Source organism: Artibeus jamaicensis, unplaced genomic scaffold (assembly GCF_021234435.1).
Source record: "Artibeus jamaicensis isolate MK-2021 breed Jamaican fruit bat unplaced genomic scaffold, CSHL_Jam_final contig_1157, whole genome shotgun sequence".
Lineage (NCBI taxonomy): Eukaryota > Metazoa > Chordata > Mammalia > Chiroptera > Phyllostomidae > Artibeus > Artibeus jamaicensis.
Genome location: NW_026521226.1, coordinates 3,015,477 through 3,029,392, shown reverse-complemented (window position 1 = coordinate 3,029,392; position 13,916 = coordinate 3,015,477). Strand labels below are relative to the sequence as shown.

Below are 13,916 nucleotides of genomic sequence, written 5' to 3'. Positions count from 1 at the left end.
GTTACCCTTTAAATGGCTCTTTGCATCTCCAGCCATCCGTCTCTGGTAGAGAACAACCCTGCCACTTTTCGCTCCTGGTTATCTGTATACTTTTTGGGCTCTGGTGCTCTAGGCTAGGGATCCTAGATTAGGATTTAGATCCCATTCTTCTCAGGGGGAGCCAAACTGCTGCTTAATGGTTCCTCTGGTACTGCAACCTGTGGGTCCCTGGACAGCCCTCTTGAGTCTCCACTCTACTCCTTACCAGTTGGGTTGTGTCAAAGCTGGTTCCACTGTCTATCTGAGGTTATAAGGCTTCTCTCTTGCTATTTTTCAGTTGTTTGTTCTGGGCAATTTCTCCACAATTTAGTTGTAATTTCAGATTCGTTCTGGTAGGACGTTAGTGTGGCTTCCACTAACTCTGCCCTCTTGCCAACCCTATACTCTAATTTTTGTGATATTGGTTTTAAGTCTGTCTCCTATACTAGATTGCAAAGTCTAAGAGTTTAAAAGATACAACTGTTTTTTTTGTTCCCCATTACGCTCTATGCAGTGGACAATACCTAATACAGTGACTAGTACCAATTTTTATTGGATAAAAAAATTTCAGCCAATGAATCTATCCTCTACCTTCTGTGGGTGATGACAGTTAACAACTTACATCTGTGTCCTTCTCCAGAGGATTGCTCTTGAATGATAGGAGCTGCCTTATCCAGAGGTACCCAAGAGGTTACCAAAGACACCCTGTTTCCCAGGGGAAGCCCATAACCCATGCAGGCATTGAAGAGCCCTGCCTGCTCTCTCTGGATGAGACAGCTTCCACCATGTGATTAATGCTCTAAAGCTCCATGGAGTCAGACTTAGGCTAGACTTATCCCAAAATCACATCTTTGTCTAGTCCCTTTCCTTGCACTATGACATTCCTCTCAGACCCCTTAGGCTTCTCTTGAGAATATGACTACAGTACCCACATGAATAAGGATTATTTTGTCAGGTTCTGCTTCTAACTAAACCCCACCAAAGACATGAGTTCAACTTGAGCAATTCTTGCTCAACCAAGAAGTAAATCTAAGATAGAACCCTGAAATGTTATATATTTGGATAAATCTTCATGTAGAGGAAAATAAGAGCTTGCTTTTCTCAAAGGATCTGGAATTTCACAGGTGTCTAATAATTCCAGGGTTGATTAGATCCTCCATGGTCATTAACACTAACTCCTTCAAATGTAAGGTTTTTGTGAGTGAATAAAATGTAGGAACATATAGCAAAATTTATTCCTTTCTGGAAATGTATGTGTCTGTCAGTGTACCATTATTCAATAATACATTTCTAAATACAGCTGTGCAGGTAGAGGGCATGTTTGATATATGACTACTAGGATTTTCATTTCACTTCTAATTGTGGGTTTTAGGTTTCAGAAAATAATTAAAGAAGAGATGATGATGACTGCAGAAAGGCCCAGAATATGATGTTATAAGAAAAATAATACAAAGTTGCACATATGACCTTAAATAGCAAAACAAATCTCTCCATCCACTTCTCCATCTAGGTATTGAAAAATAAATGAGAGCAAGCATACCAAGTTATGAGCAGTAGCAGTGAACTTATTCAAGATTTTAATTCTTTTTAAAGATGTTTAACTTTAACACATAAATAAAAGCATGACTGTATTTTTTAATGTTAAAATGAGTAATTTAGCAAAAACAAATAATAGAAAACAATGGTAATTTTCTTCCCCTAAACAAACTCAGTTCAAAATTTTTAAGAAGGGGGTCTTCCACTTCTGGAAAGATGAAGTAGATATATTTTCCTCTCAATAAGTACAACTCAAGATATTCTTGCATATGATGAATGAAACAAATATATGATAATTCTGAAAGATGAAGTAGAGATGATCCCCAAGTGACTTCAGGAAACTAGGAACAACAAGGTGGCAAGTTTCCTGGTTTTTTTTTTTTTTGGCCCCATATATTTCAGACTTGGAGCTGGAGATGCTGGCCACCTAGAAATGTCAATGGGCACAGACAAGAAAAGCCATCACAAAAGCCTGTTCTTTCTAGTCACAGAATAAGAAAAAGAGCAGCCATTAGGCTGACATAAAACATTTAATCCATCACTCCTCTGCTGCAGCAAACATCCCAGAAATAACCTATACCCCACCTGACACAAGCCAGCCAAGAGTGAGTGGGAACCTTAAGTTCCACCTTCCCCAGGCTGTAAGGAGGTATCTCAACCCTCCTGTGTCTCAGCCCAAGGAAAACTCAGAGTTGAGCAGAGAAATGTTTAAGGCACTCAAGTTTTCAGTATGTAAGATATGACATTTTGTGGCCTTGCCAGTTGTAAGAAATATTTACATCAACAGGTCAGCATCTTATTTCTAATCTAACACATGTGACTGAGCACTTACTAAGGACTTGGGAATTTAAATTGAAATCCTACTAAGTATACAAACAATCAGCATATTTAACATAATTTAAAAGTAACTTTTATTTTTTAATTTTGTTTTTATCTTTAATTTAAAGTCATTTTTATCTTTATTGGGTTTTGATCAAAAGTATTTGTATCATCAATGACTTACAAAATTTTGAATTTTTTCTTCCAACTCATTAAACTATGAGGAAGCAGAGTTGAGATTCTGTGAAAAATCCTCCAACATGACTTTTTCTTGAAAGAATCATTGCCAATTCAAGAAAGCCTTCCCAGGATTTTTCAAGCATTTTGTCACTTTTCTGGTGATTTTAGTTTCTGGATTCCATGATTCCTTCATGTCTAGCTTCTGATCATCTTGGAGGTGTTCTGGGATCTGGGATATCCATTCGACAAGCTCTTACCATTTGTTGGTCATGGCTTATCTAGGTGCTCACCAAAGGTAGTTGACTGGATGATCTCAAGGATAATTATTTTAAACTTTAATTTATTAGGTTTATGTCATTAGAATTACATAAGCTCCTGAAAACAGCTTGTCATCAAATTGAAAACACTGAAAAACAAAATGGAATCTATTAAATTTGTACAGTTTGAATGAAACAAATTTCACTAAGTTTAAAATGGATAAAAACATGGATCAAAAGCCACTTAAAAGAGATTTGTTGAATTGGGTAAATTTGTAAATAGAATAAGATCTATCAGTTTAAAAAGTAGACTTTAAAATTTATAACTTAACTACATATTAACTAATAAAGCAATTTAAATCTCTGAGAAATCTTCCCAAATGGTATGATTTTTGTCTCTGGGACCATCTGGCCAGGTTTTTCTAGTGTTTCACATTGCATCTCTTCCCCAAGTCTTATGCAGTTCCACTGAGCAGTTCTAAGCATCTAGATTGTCTGATCCTCGAATAGAGGATCTGTCTCTATTTAATCTGTTCTCTCCCAGCAGTTGCCATGTTGCTGGAGCAGAGAAACATGTTTGAGTTAAACCTAATTAACTATATTTTTCAAGCTCCATTTAAAAAGGTGGTATGGTGGGACAGTGATCATGAAGAGGTTCGTGTTCATGGTACAATGTCAAATGCTAGAATTTTAAATATCATATTTCAAAACCTGAAAAAAAATCAGAGGACCCGAATCTCATCAGTCATATCTGCAACTTGAGTGGTGACCACTTTGAACAGCATTTGGTCCTGCCCAGCACTCTCTTGTAGTTTGGAAAGAACTGTTGCCTGTCTGGAACATGCTGTTTCATATCTGCAGGAGCACATTTCCCCTATGTTTCTGAGTGGCAGGCTTGTCCTTATACTATGCTTCTTCCTAAATGGCAAGTTTGACCCCCACTAAATGCTTCAACATTGATCCACAGTTTGACATTTTTTTCCTGGAACTCACTGTGGTATAATTTCAAATATAATTTTAGATATCACACTTTAATGGTTTAGGGGAGTCCAAATAACATGAAACACATCACTAATATATCACAACTCATACTGTAGAAAAAATGATTTCTATGTACTGAACAAAACTCAGGGGATATATCTATAAAATATATACTAGTTGAAAATCACTAATTATTTCAATTTCAGACCTAACACTAAAATTAGTACTTTGCAACAATACAATGTAAATTGAATGAGGAAATTTTAAAATGTTTAAATAGATAATTTTAAAAACAAACTTTTACTTGGGTCTGTATCAACTGTGTTTTCTTTTCTTTTACAATTTAACATTCTTCCAAAAATAGAATATTATTTGTAAGAACTTACATATGGTTACAGTCTTATAGTTTTCATTGCAAATTAACTCAAGACCCTTAATGAGGACCTGTATAAATGAATTTTTATCTTTTTTAGTTGAATCACTACTAAGCAAAGTGTTCTTCGGTTTCACGGGATGTTACTAAATTCTCTTCTACTGCTATAATACTGTTTCCAGCCTTCAATTTCCTACCTCTTGCCTTTTGTCTTGTGGGTGGTTCCGTATACTGGGGAAGGCAATGAATTATCAGGAAGGTGCCTGGAATTTGGTCCCTAGAAAATGGCCCCTACCTCATGAATTGTGCAAGGCTGGAAAGGCACATTTCCACTGTAGTCAATTAGTCCAACTGCACAGAGTGAGCTTTAAGCTTTAAAATTTTGCTTCCCAAGTTATGGGGTATACTAAATAGATAATACAGTTCAAGAACACATCTTGGTAAATGTGTGCCTCCAGCATTGTTTTACATTACTCTTGACTAAAAGCAGCACAACTATATTGAATTTGGGTCCTTACAGGTTTAAGACAAAGAGCAATGGCTTTGGATTTAGGAGATAAGTTTCAATCCTGTCCAGCCATATACCAGTTGTGTGTTCTTGGTCATACTTTTACCTTCCCTGAGATAGTGTTCTCATCTGTACAACAGGAAGTATAGATTCAGAGCTGTTAATAGGATTAATGAAGGCAAGTAGGTGATGTTCCTGGCTCACAGTAAGAAGTGACTCAATGTGAGCTCCTCTGAAGAAAGGAATGCAGCCTGAGACTCACCCAATTTCAACCACAAAGTTGTGCTGTCAGATATGATAAGTACCAGCAACATGCAGCCAGTAAGTAACTGACATTAGACAGACTAAAATTCTGTTCTCCATGCTCAATAGTCACATGTGGCTAGTGGCCACATATTGGATATACTATTGCCGTCATCACAGGAAATTCTACTGCACACTGATACAGTAGACATGAGTTACCCGAGAACTGGAAGTACAGAAGTCTAAACTTTAAAACTATGTTACTTTAGCAGAGCATCTTTATCTCACTGTATTACTACTTCCTCAATGGTTAAATGCCTTTGCAGCAATGTTATAGGGACTAGGTACACTAAAATCACTTTTTTGTTTGCTTTATCATCTTCCCAGGACCCCAGGATTAAATTGTGCACAGTGCAGTCCCTAGCAAAGACCACTTTAAGGGCAACTCAAGAGGTAACAGTGCTTTGGGAATTCAATATTCATAGCCACAATCTGATACTATTCCAACACACCTGTAAGTAGTTAACAAAAACTGCATGCTAAAAAGCATGCCAAGCTATCTGCAGGTAATTCCTGTGGTTCTCATTGGCAAATGGTCTTTTGTAGACTAGTAAGTTCTTACACGGTTTAAAATGAAAAGATTAAAGATCATACTTCCTATTTATTCTTTTGTTTCACTTTAATGCTTAAATCTGTTTTTTGCTTGTTTGGAGACAATAATCTGTTACAGTCATTTGAGAGGGAATATCGAATTTTATAATTTATCATAGAAAGTATTTGGCAAACCTTTACTGTAAAGGACCAAAAAATAAATATTTTAGGGCCACAGGTCTTTATCATAACTACTTAACTCCACTGTTGTAGCATGAAAGCAACCATAGACAATATGTAAAGAAACATGCATGACTCTTTGCCAGTAAAACCATTTACTATAAGAGTCCCTCTGGCCTTAGTGTGCCAACTTCAGATGTAGGGTACATCAGAACATATCCTTCCTCATTCTTTCCCACAAAGTTTTTCACCACTTTGTATGTTTAATTTATTTTAATTTTTGAACATATATTGCATCCTTCAAATGGCCACTGACTTTTAAATGTTTAACTTATAAATATCCATAAAATATAATATTTCTTCTCATTTTTATTAAGTCCTTAAAATCCAATAAAATTCTTTGGAATAACCTATTTCCCCCCTCCAATAGCAAATTGAGAGAAAGGGGCATAGCATATAAATTATAAAAATAACTAATTAAAATGATTCATGGATCTAGTCATTTAAATTTTCCTTGGCTATTTTACTAATTCATGAATTGAATTACAACTTAAATAGAAAACCAGAATTGAGCTAAGTGCTTCAATGCGATTATTCTGTATGTGGACACTACTGTTCAAGACAAATAAATTAAGGTCAAGTATTCCAATGGGTCAAGCAGCATCGACACAAAACACCTGATGATGTGTATGCATAGTACAAGTAGACTCCAGAGAACTCGAGAGGAAATGATAAAACAGAATCACGAAATTTTAGAATTGGAGGTGTCCATATGGAAAAATTTGTTCAAGCTCATTGCCTTATGGTTGATGAGTGTGGTTGTCATCTCTTATTTTTCCATCACAGAATGCATTGTTTCTTTTTATTAGATTTCTAATTCTCTTTAGGGAACTACTCCCTCCCCGCCTTAAGCTCAGCTTTGATAGTTTGGATGATAGTTTGGATGAGGCTGGTTTCATCCTCAGGTCAACAAGTGGGTAATTAACCCACTTTGGACCCATCAAAGAGAGCCCTGTGAACTTATTACAGCCCTAAAAGAACCAGTTCAGAGAGGTTCCTGACCCAAAATTGGACATTTTAATTCTGGGATGTTTCTTAAGAATTACTAGGAGAAAAGAGCTTCCTTCCTTTACTTTCTCTTTCCTCCCTCCCACTCTCACTGTTTCTTTCTTTATTCTCTTTCTTGCTTCTCCTCTTCCTCCACTTCCTCTCCACTTTTAGAGATGTTAAGCTTGACAAAATGGTATGGCAGCCATTCTGCCACCTTGTGGAAATGGTCTGTCTGAGAATGAAACCAACACAGAAGAGCTGGTTTGAGATGCAGTTCCAAGTTTTGATGGCTTTGAGTCTCTGCATACAGCCTTAACTATAATCAGAAACATGTTTCTATAACCATAAGAGCAAAACAGTTCTCCCCCTTTTTTTCTTAAGCTCGAGTTGGGTTTTTGTCATTACAAGAGAGTCTAGATAAACGCAATAGGTTAATCAACTCACTAAGAGAACCTTGTTAAATGGGAGGGTCAGGACTTTCACATTCTCTAAATGTTATGCTGCTTCTAGGAGACTGACATGGAGACTAGCAGATCTGTTCAAATCTTGCATGTAAAGTAGATCAGGTAGAATGTGTGGACTAGTCTATAAGTTTCATGGACACAAAGTACCAAGTTTAGATAGTAACCTCATTTCACAGATATTCTTGCTTAGGACGGACCAAGTTTAAGAAAATATTGATCAGCTATAAAGGAAACAATTTTTCATATTTACATATAGCACAGATGAGACAGAGAACTGGAGGGGATGCTGGAAGATCAGCAATGTAGGACACCCTGGAGTAGGTAATACACAGAGAACTTCTGTTCCATGACCAACACCACAGCCTCCAATCCCACCGGGCCCTCAGTCAGTACAGCTGGCCTGCACACAGGTACCAGTATTCATTCTACAAATCTTTATGGAACCTATACTTGGGACAGATTTGAGCAATAAAAACTCAGATACTTGGAGCTTCCAAGAAAAAAAAAATCCTGACAACCACTTATTTGGAAAAATAAAAGGGAGTTGGTTATTTGCTTATTAATCCTCTTATAAAATGATTACATAATTTAATTCCCTTATCCTGCCCCTCCAAACTGGATTAATTAGAAACATCAACATATACATTATGTGAATGTAGGCCTTCACAGAAAGTAAAACATTCAAGTATGCTGACTTTTGCCTAATTGACTATATATATATGTATATATTAGTCAAGAATATATATATATATGTATATATGTATATATATATATATATATTCTTTTACCATACAAGTAGTCATAAAAATATCAAAAATCAAAACATACTGTTGGGAACTTCCCTGCCTGGTTTCAGGAGCTATAGCTTATCTCCCTGGCAGGAGTGCTGCTTCTGCTCCTTTTTCCGTAATTGGGCTCCCGTGCTTGGTCGGTTAGCCAATGATGGGTAAAATTCCTCAAGGGAGGATTGACCGAAGACAGGCACGATCACATGGAGGCCCCAGGGAAGGACTTGGGGGCTATAAGAAAGGGGGTGGACTCTTGCCCCTAAGCTTTGATGAAGCCTGACTCCCCTGAGTCCGTGAGAAGTCTCTGAAAATTTCTTAGCTATTTTCCTCCTCTGCCTGAGTTAAGCCCAAAATAATGACAGAGGGTGGTGCAGCCCTGTGCTGGGAATGGTAGGCTCCTGGAGATTGGCCTGAGAAAGGATATGTAAAATCCTGTGAAGCCTGCTTTGCTAAGAATGCTCTTAGTTAAATGATAAAGGGCTAGGCAGAAAATGAGTTTGTTTTCCCAAAGTTTTGCAGTCTTTTACCTGATAGACCCTAACTTAGAAGAAGCCCTAATAGTTCTTTATATGCTATCTACTGTTTACTGCCTGACAATGATTAATAAGTTGTACCTGAACTCCTGCAGGAAAAAAAAATAATAAAAGGCTGTCTAGGCAAGGGTCAGGGTGCTCTCCCCTTGAGAGAGTGGCCAGGCCAGTCTGAGGGGCTCCCCCTTTGAGGGAGTAGTAGTGCCATCCCTTTTCCTCCACAGGACTTGGTAGCCTGTGTGAATTTGTCTTGATTTTCCAGCCATAATGCCGTGGGCACTGTAGGCCAGTGCACGCATCACACACCAAGAAAGATATTGTTGATATTTTTCATTCACTGCAAAACAATTAAAAAGAACATAAGGCTGATCTACTAGTGTTTTTTATTTGCAGGGCAAATACGGAGCTATAATATGACTTTTCAACTTTTGTCCAATGTAAAATTTATGAGAACTGGTAAGAAATAAACGAAAAAGTTTGATCTGCTACACATTTGTATGTTGATAGGAAAACTGTTAATGCTGGCACTGAACCTCATTGAATGGGAGTTTATGTCTGTTGATTTAACATTATGCAGATTGAAATTACATTTTAACCTATTAGACAACTGTAATGCTTACCTGGGCTTCTGGTTTGTATATAATTTTTATTCTTCCATTGAATAATCTCCTAACAGAAATGATTACTAATAAAGCTGAGTGGAACTGGAATAATCCTGGGGCTATATAATTAATATACGAGTATAACCCCAAATTTTCTCATTTTGGAGCTATGCCTGAGACACAAAGACTAGTGTCTTAATAAAAGAAAACAATGTTTAAGGAGTAATATTGACTAAAATGAGAAATACACAGACCTTAAAACTTACAAAACAGGATTTTATTTAAATTTGTATGCAAATAAAAATTTACCAAAATATCATCATAAATCTAATTACCCTCCTCCCCACAAATGGACATTATGAAAAAAGCCATATTCTCTTAATTACACTTCTCCAGCTGATAGAGTCTGCAGGGGCTCAGAAGGACAGGGGGAGATGAAATACTGACACTCACAAAGTAATTTCATCTTGGAATGTCTTAATTAAAGAGATTTCCATAAGAATCAGCTCTCTTCAGTTTTCATATTAAAATAAAATCATCTACTTGAAAATCCAAATGAGGCTTCTGGCCTTATTTTTCATGTGAGGTAAGGAGTATATTCAATATTAAGGCAAGTGGTAGAATCCAGGTATGGAATGTCATGTGGAAGTGTGGACTTCCCGTTGTAAAATATACTTTGGAATATCCATGGATTTTTCAAACATGTGCTAAAATCAGAAACTTGGAAAAAGTGTGACGGTGTATAACACCTATTTGTTTGCATGTCTTAACTGCACCTTTCCAATACCTAATCTGCTAAATGTAGTCTTGTCTGAGGTTTTGATGGCCTGAGATCTTTTTATTAAAAAGGAGTAAATGTTCACTAAAATTGCTGTCAATGAATATAGGCCTGTTGGCCACAGACTGCTCTCCAAAGTCAGCAACACAATGCCTACTGAGCAGGTTCAGGGTGACAGAAAAGTAGAAAAACACAGGGCACTGATTTAATAGATGGTAAGTAAAATCAAATTTTTCAGGCTGTCTAGATTTTTGAGTCAAGATGACACAGATTTAAGATTTTTCATACAATAATTCTTGCTCCTTCCCATCCCATATTTTTCCCCAATGTGATAACCATTTCCTTCACAGTGAAGAGAGAGCCATCCATTTTTATGGCAAAACGGACTTCTTCCTCCAAGGGACAATACATCACTTCTTAGTCACACTGGCCACAGCCTTCTTGGCTGCATCCTCCAGGTCGACAGCTGAAGTAATGGGGAGCCCACTGTTATTGAGTATGTTCTGGGCCTCATGGACGTTGGTTCCTAGAAGAGGGGTGATGGACAGTCATTGGTGTGAAACTGCAGGTGATGCCCTAAGAAGTTTCATAAAAACTGAAATCATGGGATGCCTGGGTCTCACTAATATAATTCATTTACAACTCAGCTTCAGCTTTTTATGATGCATATATGGCTATTTAAATAAATCCAGATGACAAATTTATTTTTTCCTTTTGTTTTTTAGAGAGAAGACAAGGGAGGTTGGGAGGTTGCTTCTAGCACATACCCTGAGTGGGGACTGAACCTGCAACCTAGGCATATTCCCTGACCAGGAATTGAACCCGAGACCTTTTGGTTTGCAGAACAATGCCCAACCAAATGAACCATACTAGCCAGGGCTATTTTCCCTCTCTTTACATTTAAATGTGTGGCATTATAAAGATATTGCCTATATTTTCTCTGGCATTTAAAACATGAAAATAATGAGGTGCTTATAAGACTGTGGAAAAAAGAAAGATTAACAAAACTTGTTAACAAATTTTAAAAAGGAAAATCTTCTGAAATGGATTTATCCCTTGACTGAATCATCTGAATATGGAAAGTAAAGAAAAAGCTTTTTGTAAAAAGTGAGCGAGAGAATGGTAAATCAGGGTGTTGGGTTGTATGAGGCTATTCATTCTGTGCTTTTTCACCAGCAAAGCAATGAAATGTACCTTCTAATCAATGTCCTGACAAGAAATACTATGTAATGAGATTTATATCAAGCAGTGGTCCAACTAGAAAAGAAGATGAAAGATATGACTTCTGAGAGAGTAAGGGACATTTTTTACTGATTAAAGCTGAAGTTACTGAAAATCCACAGTCAAGTAGATGTGATGTAGTTTTGGTCCATTCAAGAAGTCATGTCCTGATGTCTTAATATAAAGGGTCTGAGTCATGGCCTGACCTGAGATCGAGGTTCAGACAATCTGCCCACCTATGGCCATGAATCCACTGCTTTGGAGACTATGACAGTCCTCAACATGCCCATTCCTGCTTCTTCCTCATTCTATATAAAAAAGGGCAGAGGCCCTAAAAAGGAGCATTGCAGTCTCTGATGGCATCTCTTAGCCATTCCTGGTGGATCTGGAGGATTTGCTGGTCAAGCTATTCCACTCAAAGGCTTGCTTCTGGGAATGACGACTTAACAGGCGAAATGTTTTTCTGTTCTTTCAGTGACCAAGCCCCTAAAATATGTAATAAAATTTGAGAGTCTAATAAAATATCACCATTTCCTGTACTTTTACCTAGTTAGTAACACACAGCCTGTTTATAAGCAAAGACTTTGAAATCTAGACCTTGGAGGACATAAGAATGCAAGAATAAAGGAGGCACAAGGTCAGCATGTTTCATACAAAAGGTAAAGGTGAGTTAAAAAGGTGCGGTGGAGTGAAAGGGTGACGTTGTGTTGATTCTGCAGGGGTCCTGAGTCCACCAAAGCAGTGGTGAAGGGGACACTTAGCACTGGGTTTTGGCTCAATGCTCACTCGCTACTGCTTGACACAGGAATCTGATGAAAGTGGTCTCTGCAAAGCAATAACTCAAAAGGCAGGAAAGTTGTTACTGAAATGTCCAGCCTCTCATCCTGGACATTTAGTTGTGCATTAGTTTGTAGTTTTGAGTAAATCATTTCACTGCTTTGAGCCTCAACTTCTTTATCTCCAGGTATAACATTATGACCATCTTCCTTATAACAACTATTCGTGAAACACTTACATATGCCCTATATAATGCTAAGTGACTTACATTCAGTCTTTCCAATGACTCTGAAAAGGGCCTACTGCCCCTGTTACAAGATGATATTACTGAGGCACAGAAAGGTTAAAGAACCTTTCTGTGGTCATACAGGTTATAGTGTTACCAGAGATAGGGATCGTACTCTAATTACATAATCCTAATTGTTCTAAAGATATTCCTGTCTGTTCTCTTGTAAAGAGAAGGTGAGAATGATGATAGTAGCATAGGCTGTGGTGAGAAGCAAAGGAAATAACACATGTGAATGCATTTTGTAAATGGAAAAGTATCTGTGGCAGACCAGGCCAGCTTCCACCATGGGGAGCTGTGGCTGGGAGGTAGCTGCCCAAGCAGTGTGCAGTACCCAGGCCCCCTTGCATCCAGATGGGGTCATATGACTGGATTCTGGCCACTGAAGTACAAAGAGAAAGAAAACACATATCCATAAAAATCTCCAATGGGACCCTGGACACTGGTTTCTCTGATTGCTGTCTGGAACATTGCCAGCCTAGATAACCTGGAAGGCACCTTTTTGAAGATGGCAATGACTCCTTCAACAGGGATAACTGATTAGGGCAGAGTACCCCACTCACTTACTTTCGTGGACCTCATAATAAATGAGAAAAAATGTTCTATTAATTCTCTGACATTTCAGCATTTCCCTTTTGTTACAGGAGCTAGCATTTACTTGAACCATATATTACTTTGTAAATGTGGTAGGTAGCTACCAAAACAATCAATCCCCACCTTCCTAGTGTTCACACCCCTGTGTAATCCTCTCCATACAACAATGGGCTGGATCCAGCTAATTGCTTCTTATGAATGAGAATGTAACTGTAGTGATGGAATGCCACTTTTGAGACTAAGTTACAAAACCCCATGATTCCGTCTTGTTCCCTCTGACTCCTATATTGTTTGACTGCTCTGTTGACTTCCTTATAGGAAACCCAGGAGGCAAGGAACTGAGGCCAGCCTCTGGCCAACAGCCAGTGAGGAATGGTGGCCTCTGTCCCACAGCAACATGAGTGCACCTGGAAGCAACCCTTACCCAGCTAAGCCTTGATGTGATTTTAGTCCTGGGAAGGATCCTGAGCTTCAGGACCCAGCCAAACCTCACCTGATTCCCCACCACAGAAACTGAGCTCATCAATGTTCCCAAGTGTTAAGCTGCTAAATTTGGGGACAATTCAGGGCAACTTGTTACTGAACTAATGCATATGTAAAGATCTATTCTTTCATTAATACAATGTCAGTGTGGGCCAGAGGACCAGACAATGGCAGGTGTTGGAACCAGGCCAGGGAATACCTACATTATTAATCCGGAGGCAAAGCCGGCACAGAGTAATGACACAGAGTGAAGCAAAAGCCTCAACTGGCCCAGAAGGTGAATAAAATGTAAATATGTAAACTTTAAAAAGATTTTATTTATTTAGTTTTAGAGATAGGGAAGGGAAGGAGAGAGGGAAACATCAATGTAGGGTTGCCTCCCACCTGCCCTTTGCTGGGAACCTTGTCCGCAACCCAGACATGTGCCCTGACTGGGAATCAAACCTGCATCCCTTTGGTTCACAGCCCATGCTCAATCCACTGAGCTATACCAGCCAAGGCATAAATATGTAAATTTTTATCTCCTTCAAAACAGGCATGGTCTAGAATTCTTTCCCCAAGGGTTCTCCAATCTGCCACGGAAGAAATCTAACCTAAAATACAAAAGGGTCTTCTCTCCTTTCCCTTCTTCAGAGCACCCTCCAATCTCAACACGTG

The 13,916-nt window shown here is 38.2% G+C and overlaps 1 protein-coding gene across 2 annotated transcripts in view; it reads right to left on the bottom strand.

Moving 5' to 3' along the window:
- Positions 1-2,539: 2,539 nt before the first annotated feature.
- SUCLG2 (succinate-CoA ligase GDP-forming subunit beta) overlaps positions 2,540-13,916 on the bottom strand; it is a 270,818-nt gene continuing 259,441 nt past the window's right edge. Inside the window, exon 11 of one of the 2 annotated variants that reach the window (XM_053666541.1) lies at positions 2,540-2,959. In XM_053666541.1, coding sequence (XP_053522516.1) covers positions 2,946-2,959 — 14 coding nt within the window. In that variant the 3' untranslated portion in view covers positions 2,540-2,945. Of the gene's footprint in view, positions 2,960-9,375; positions 10,425-13,916 lie in introns of those variants that run through there. The other variant, XM_037145254.2, reaches the window with a different exon arrangement.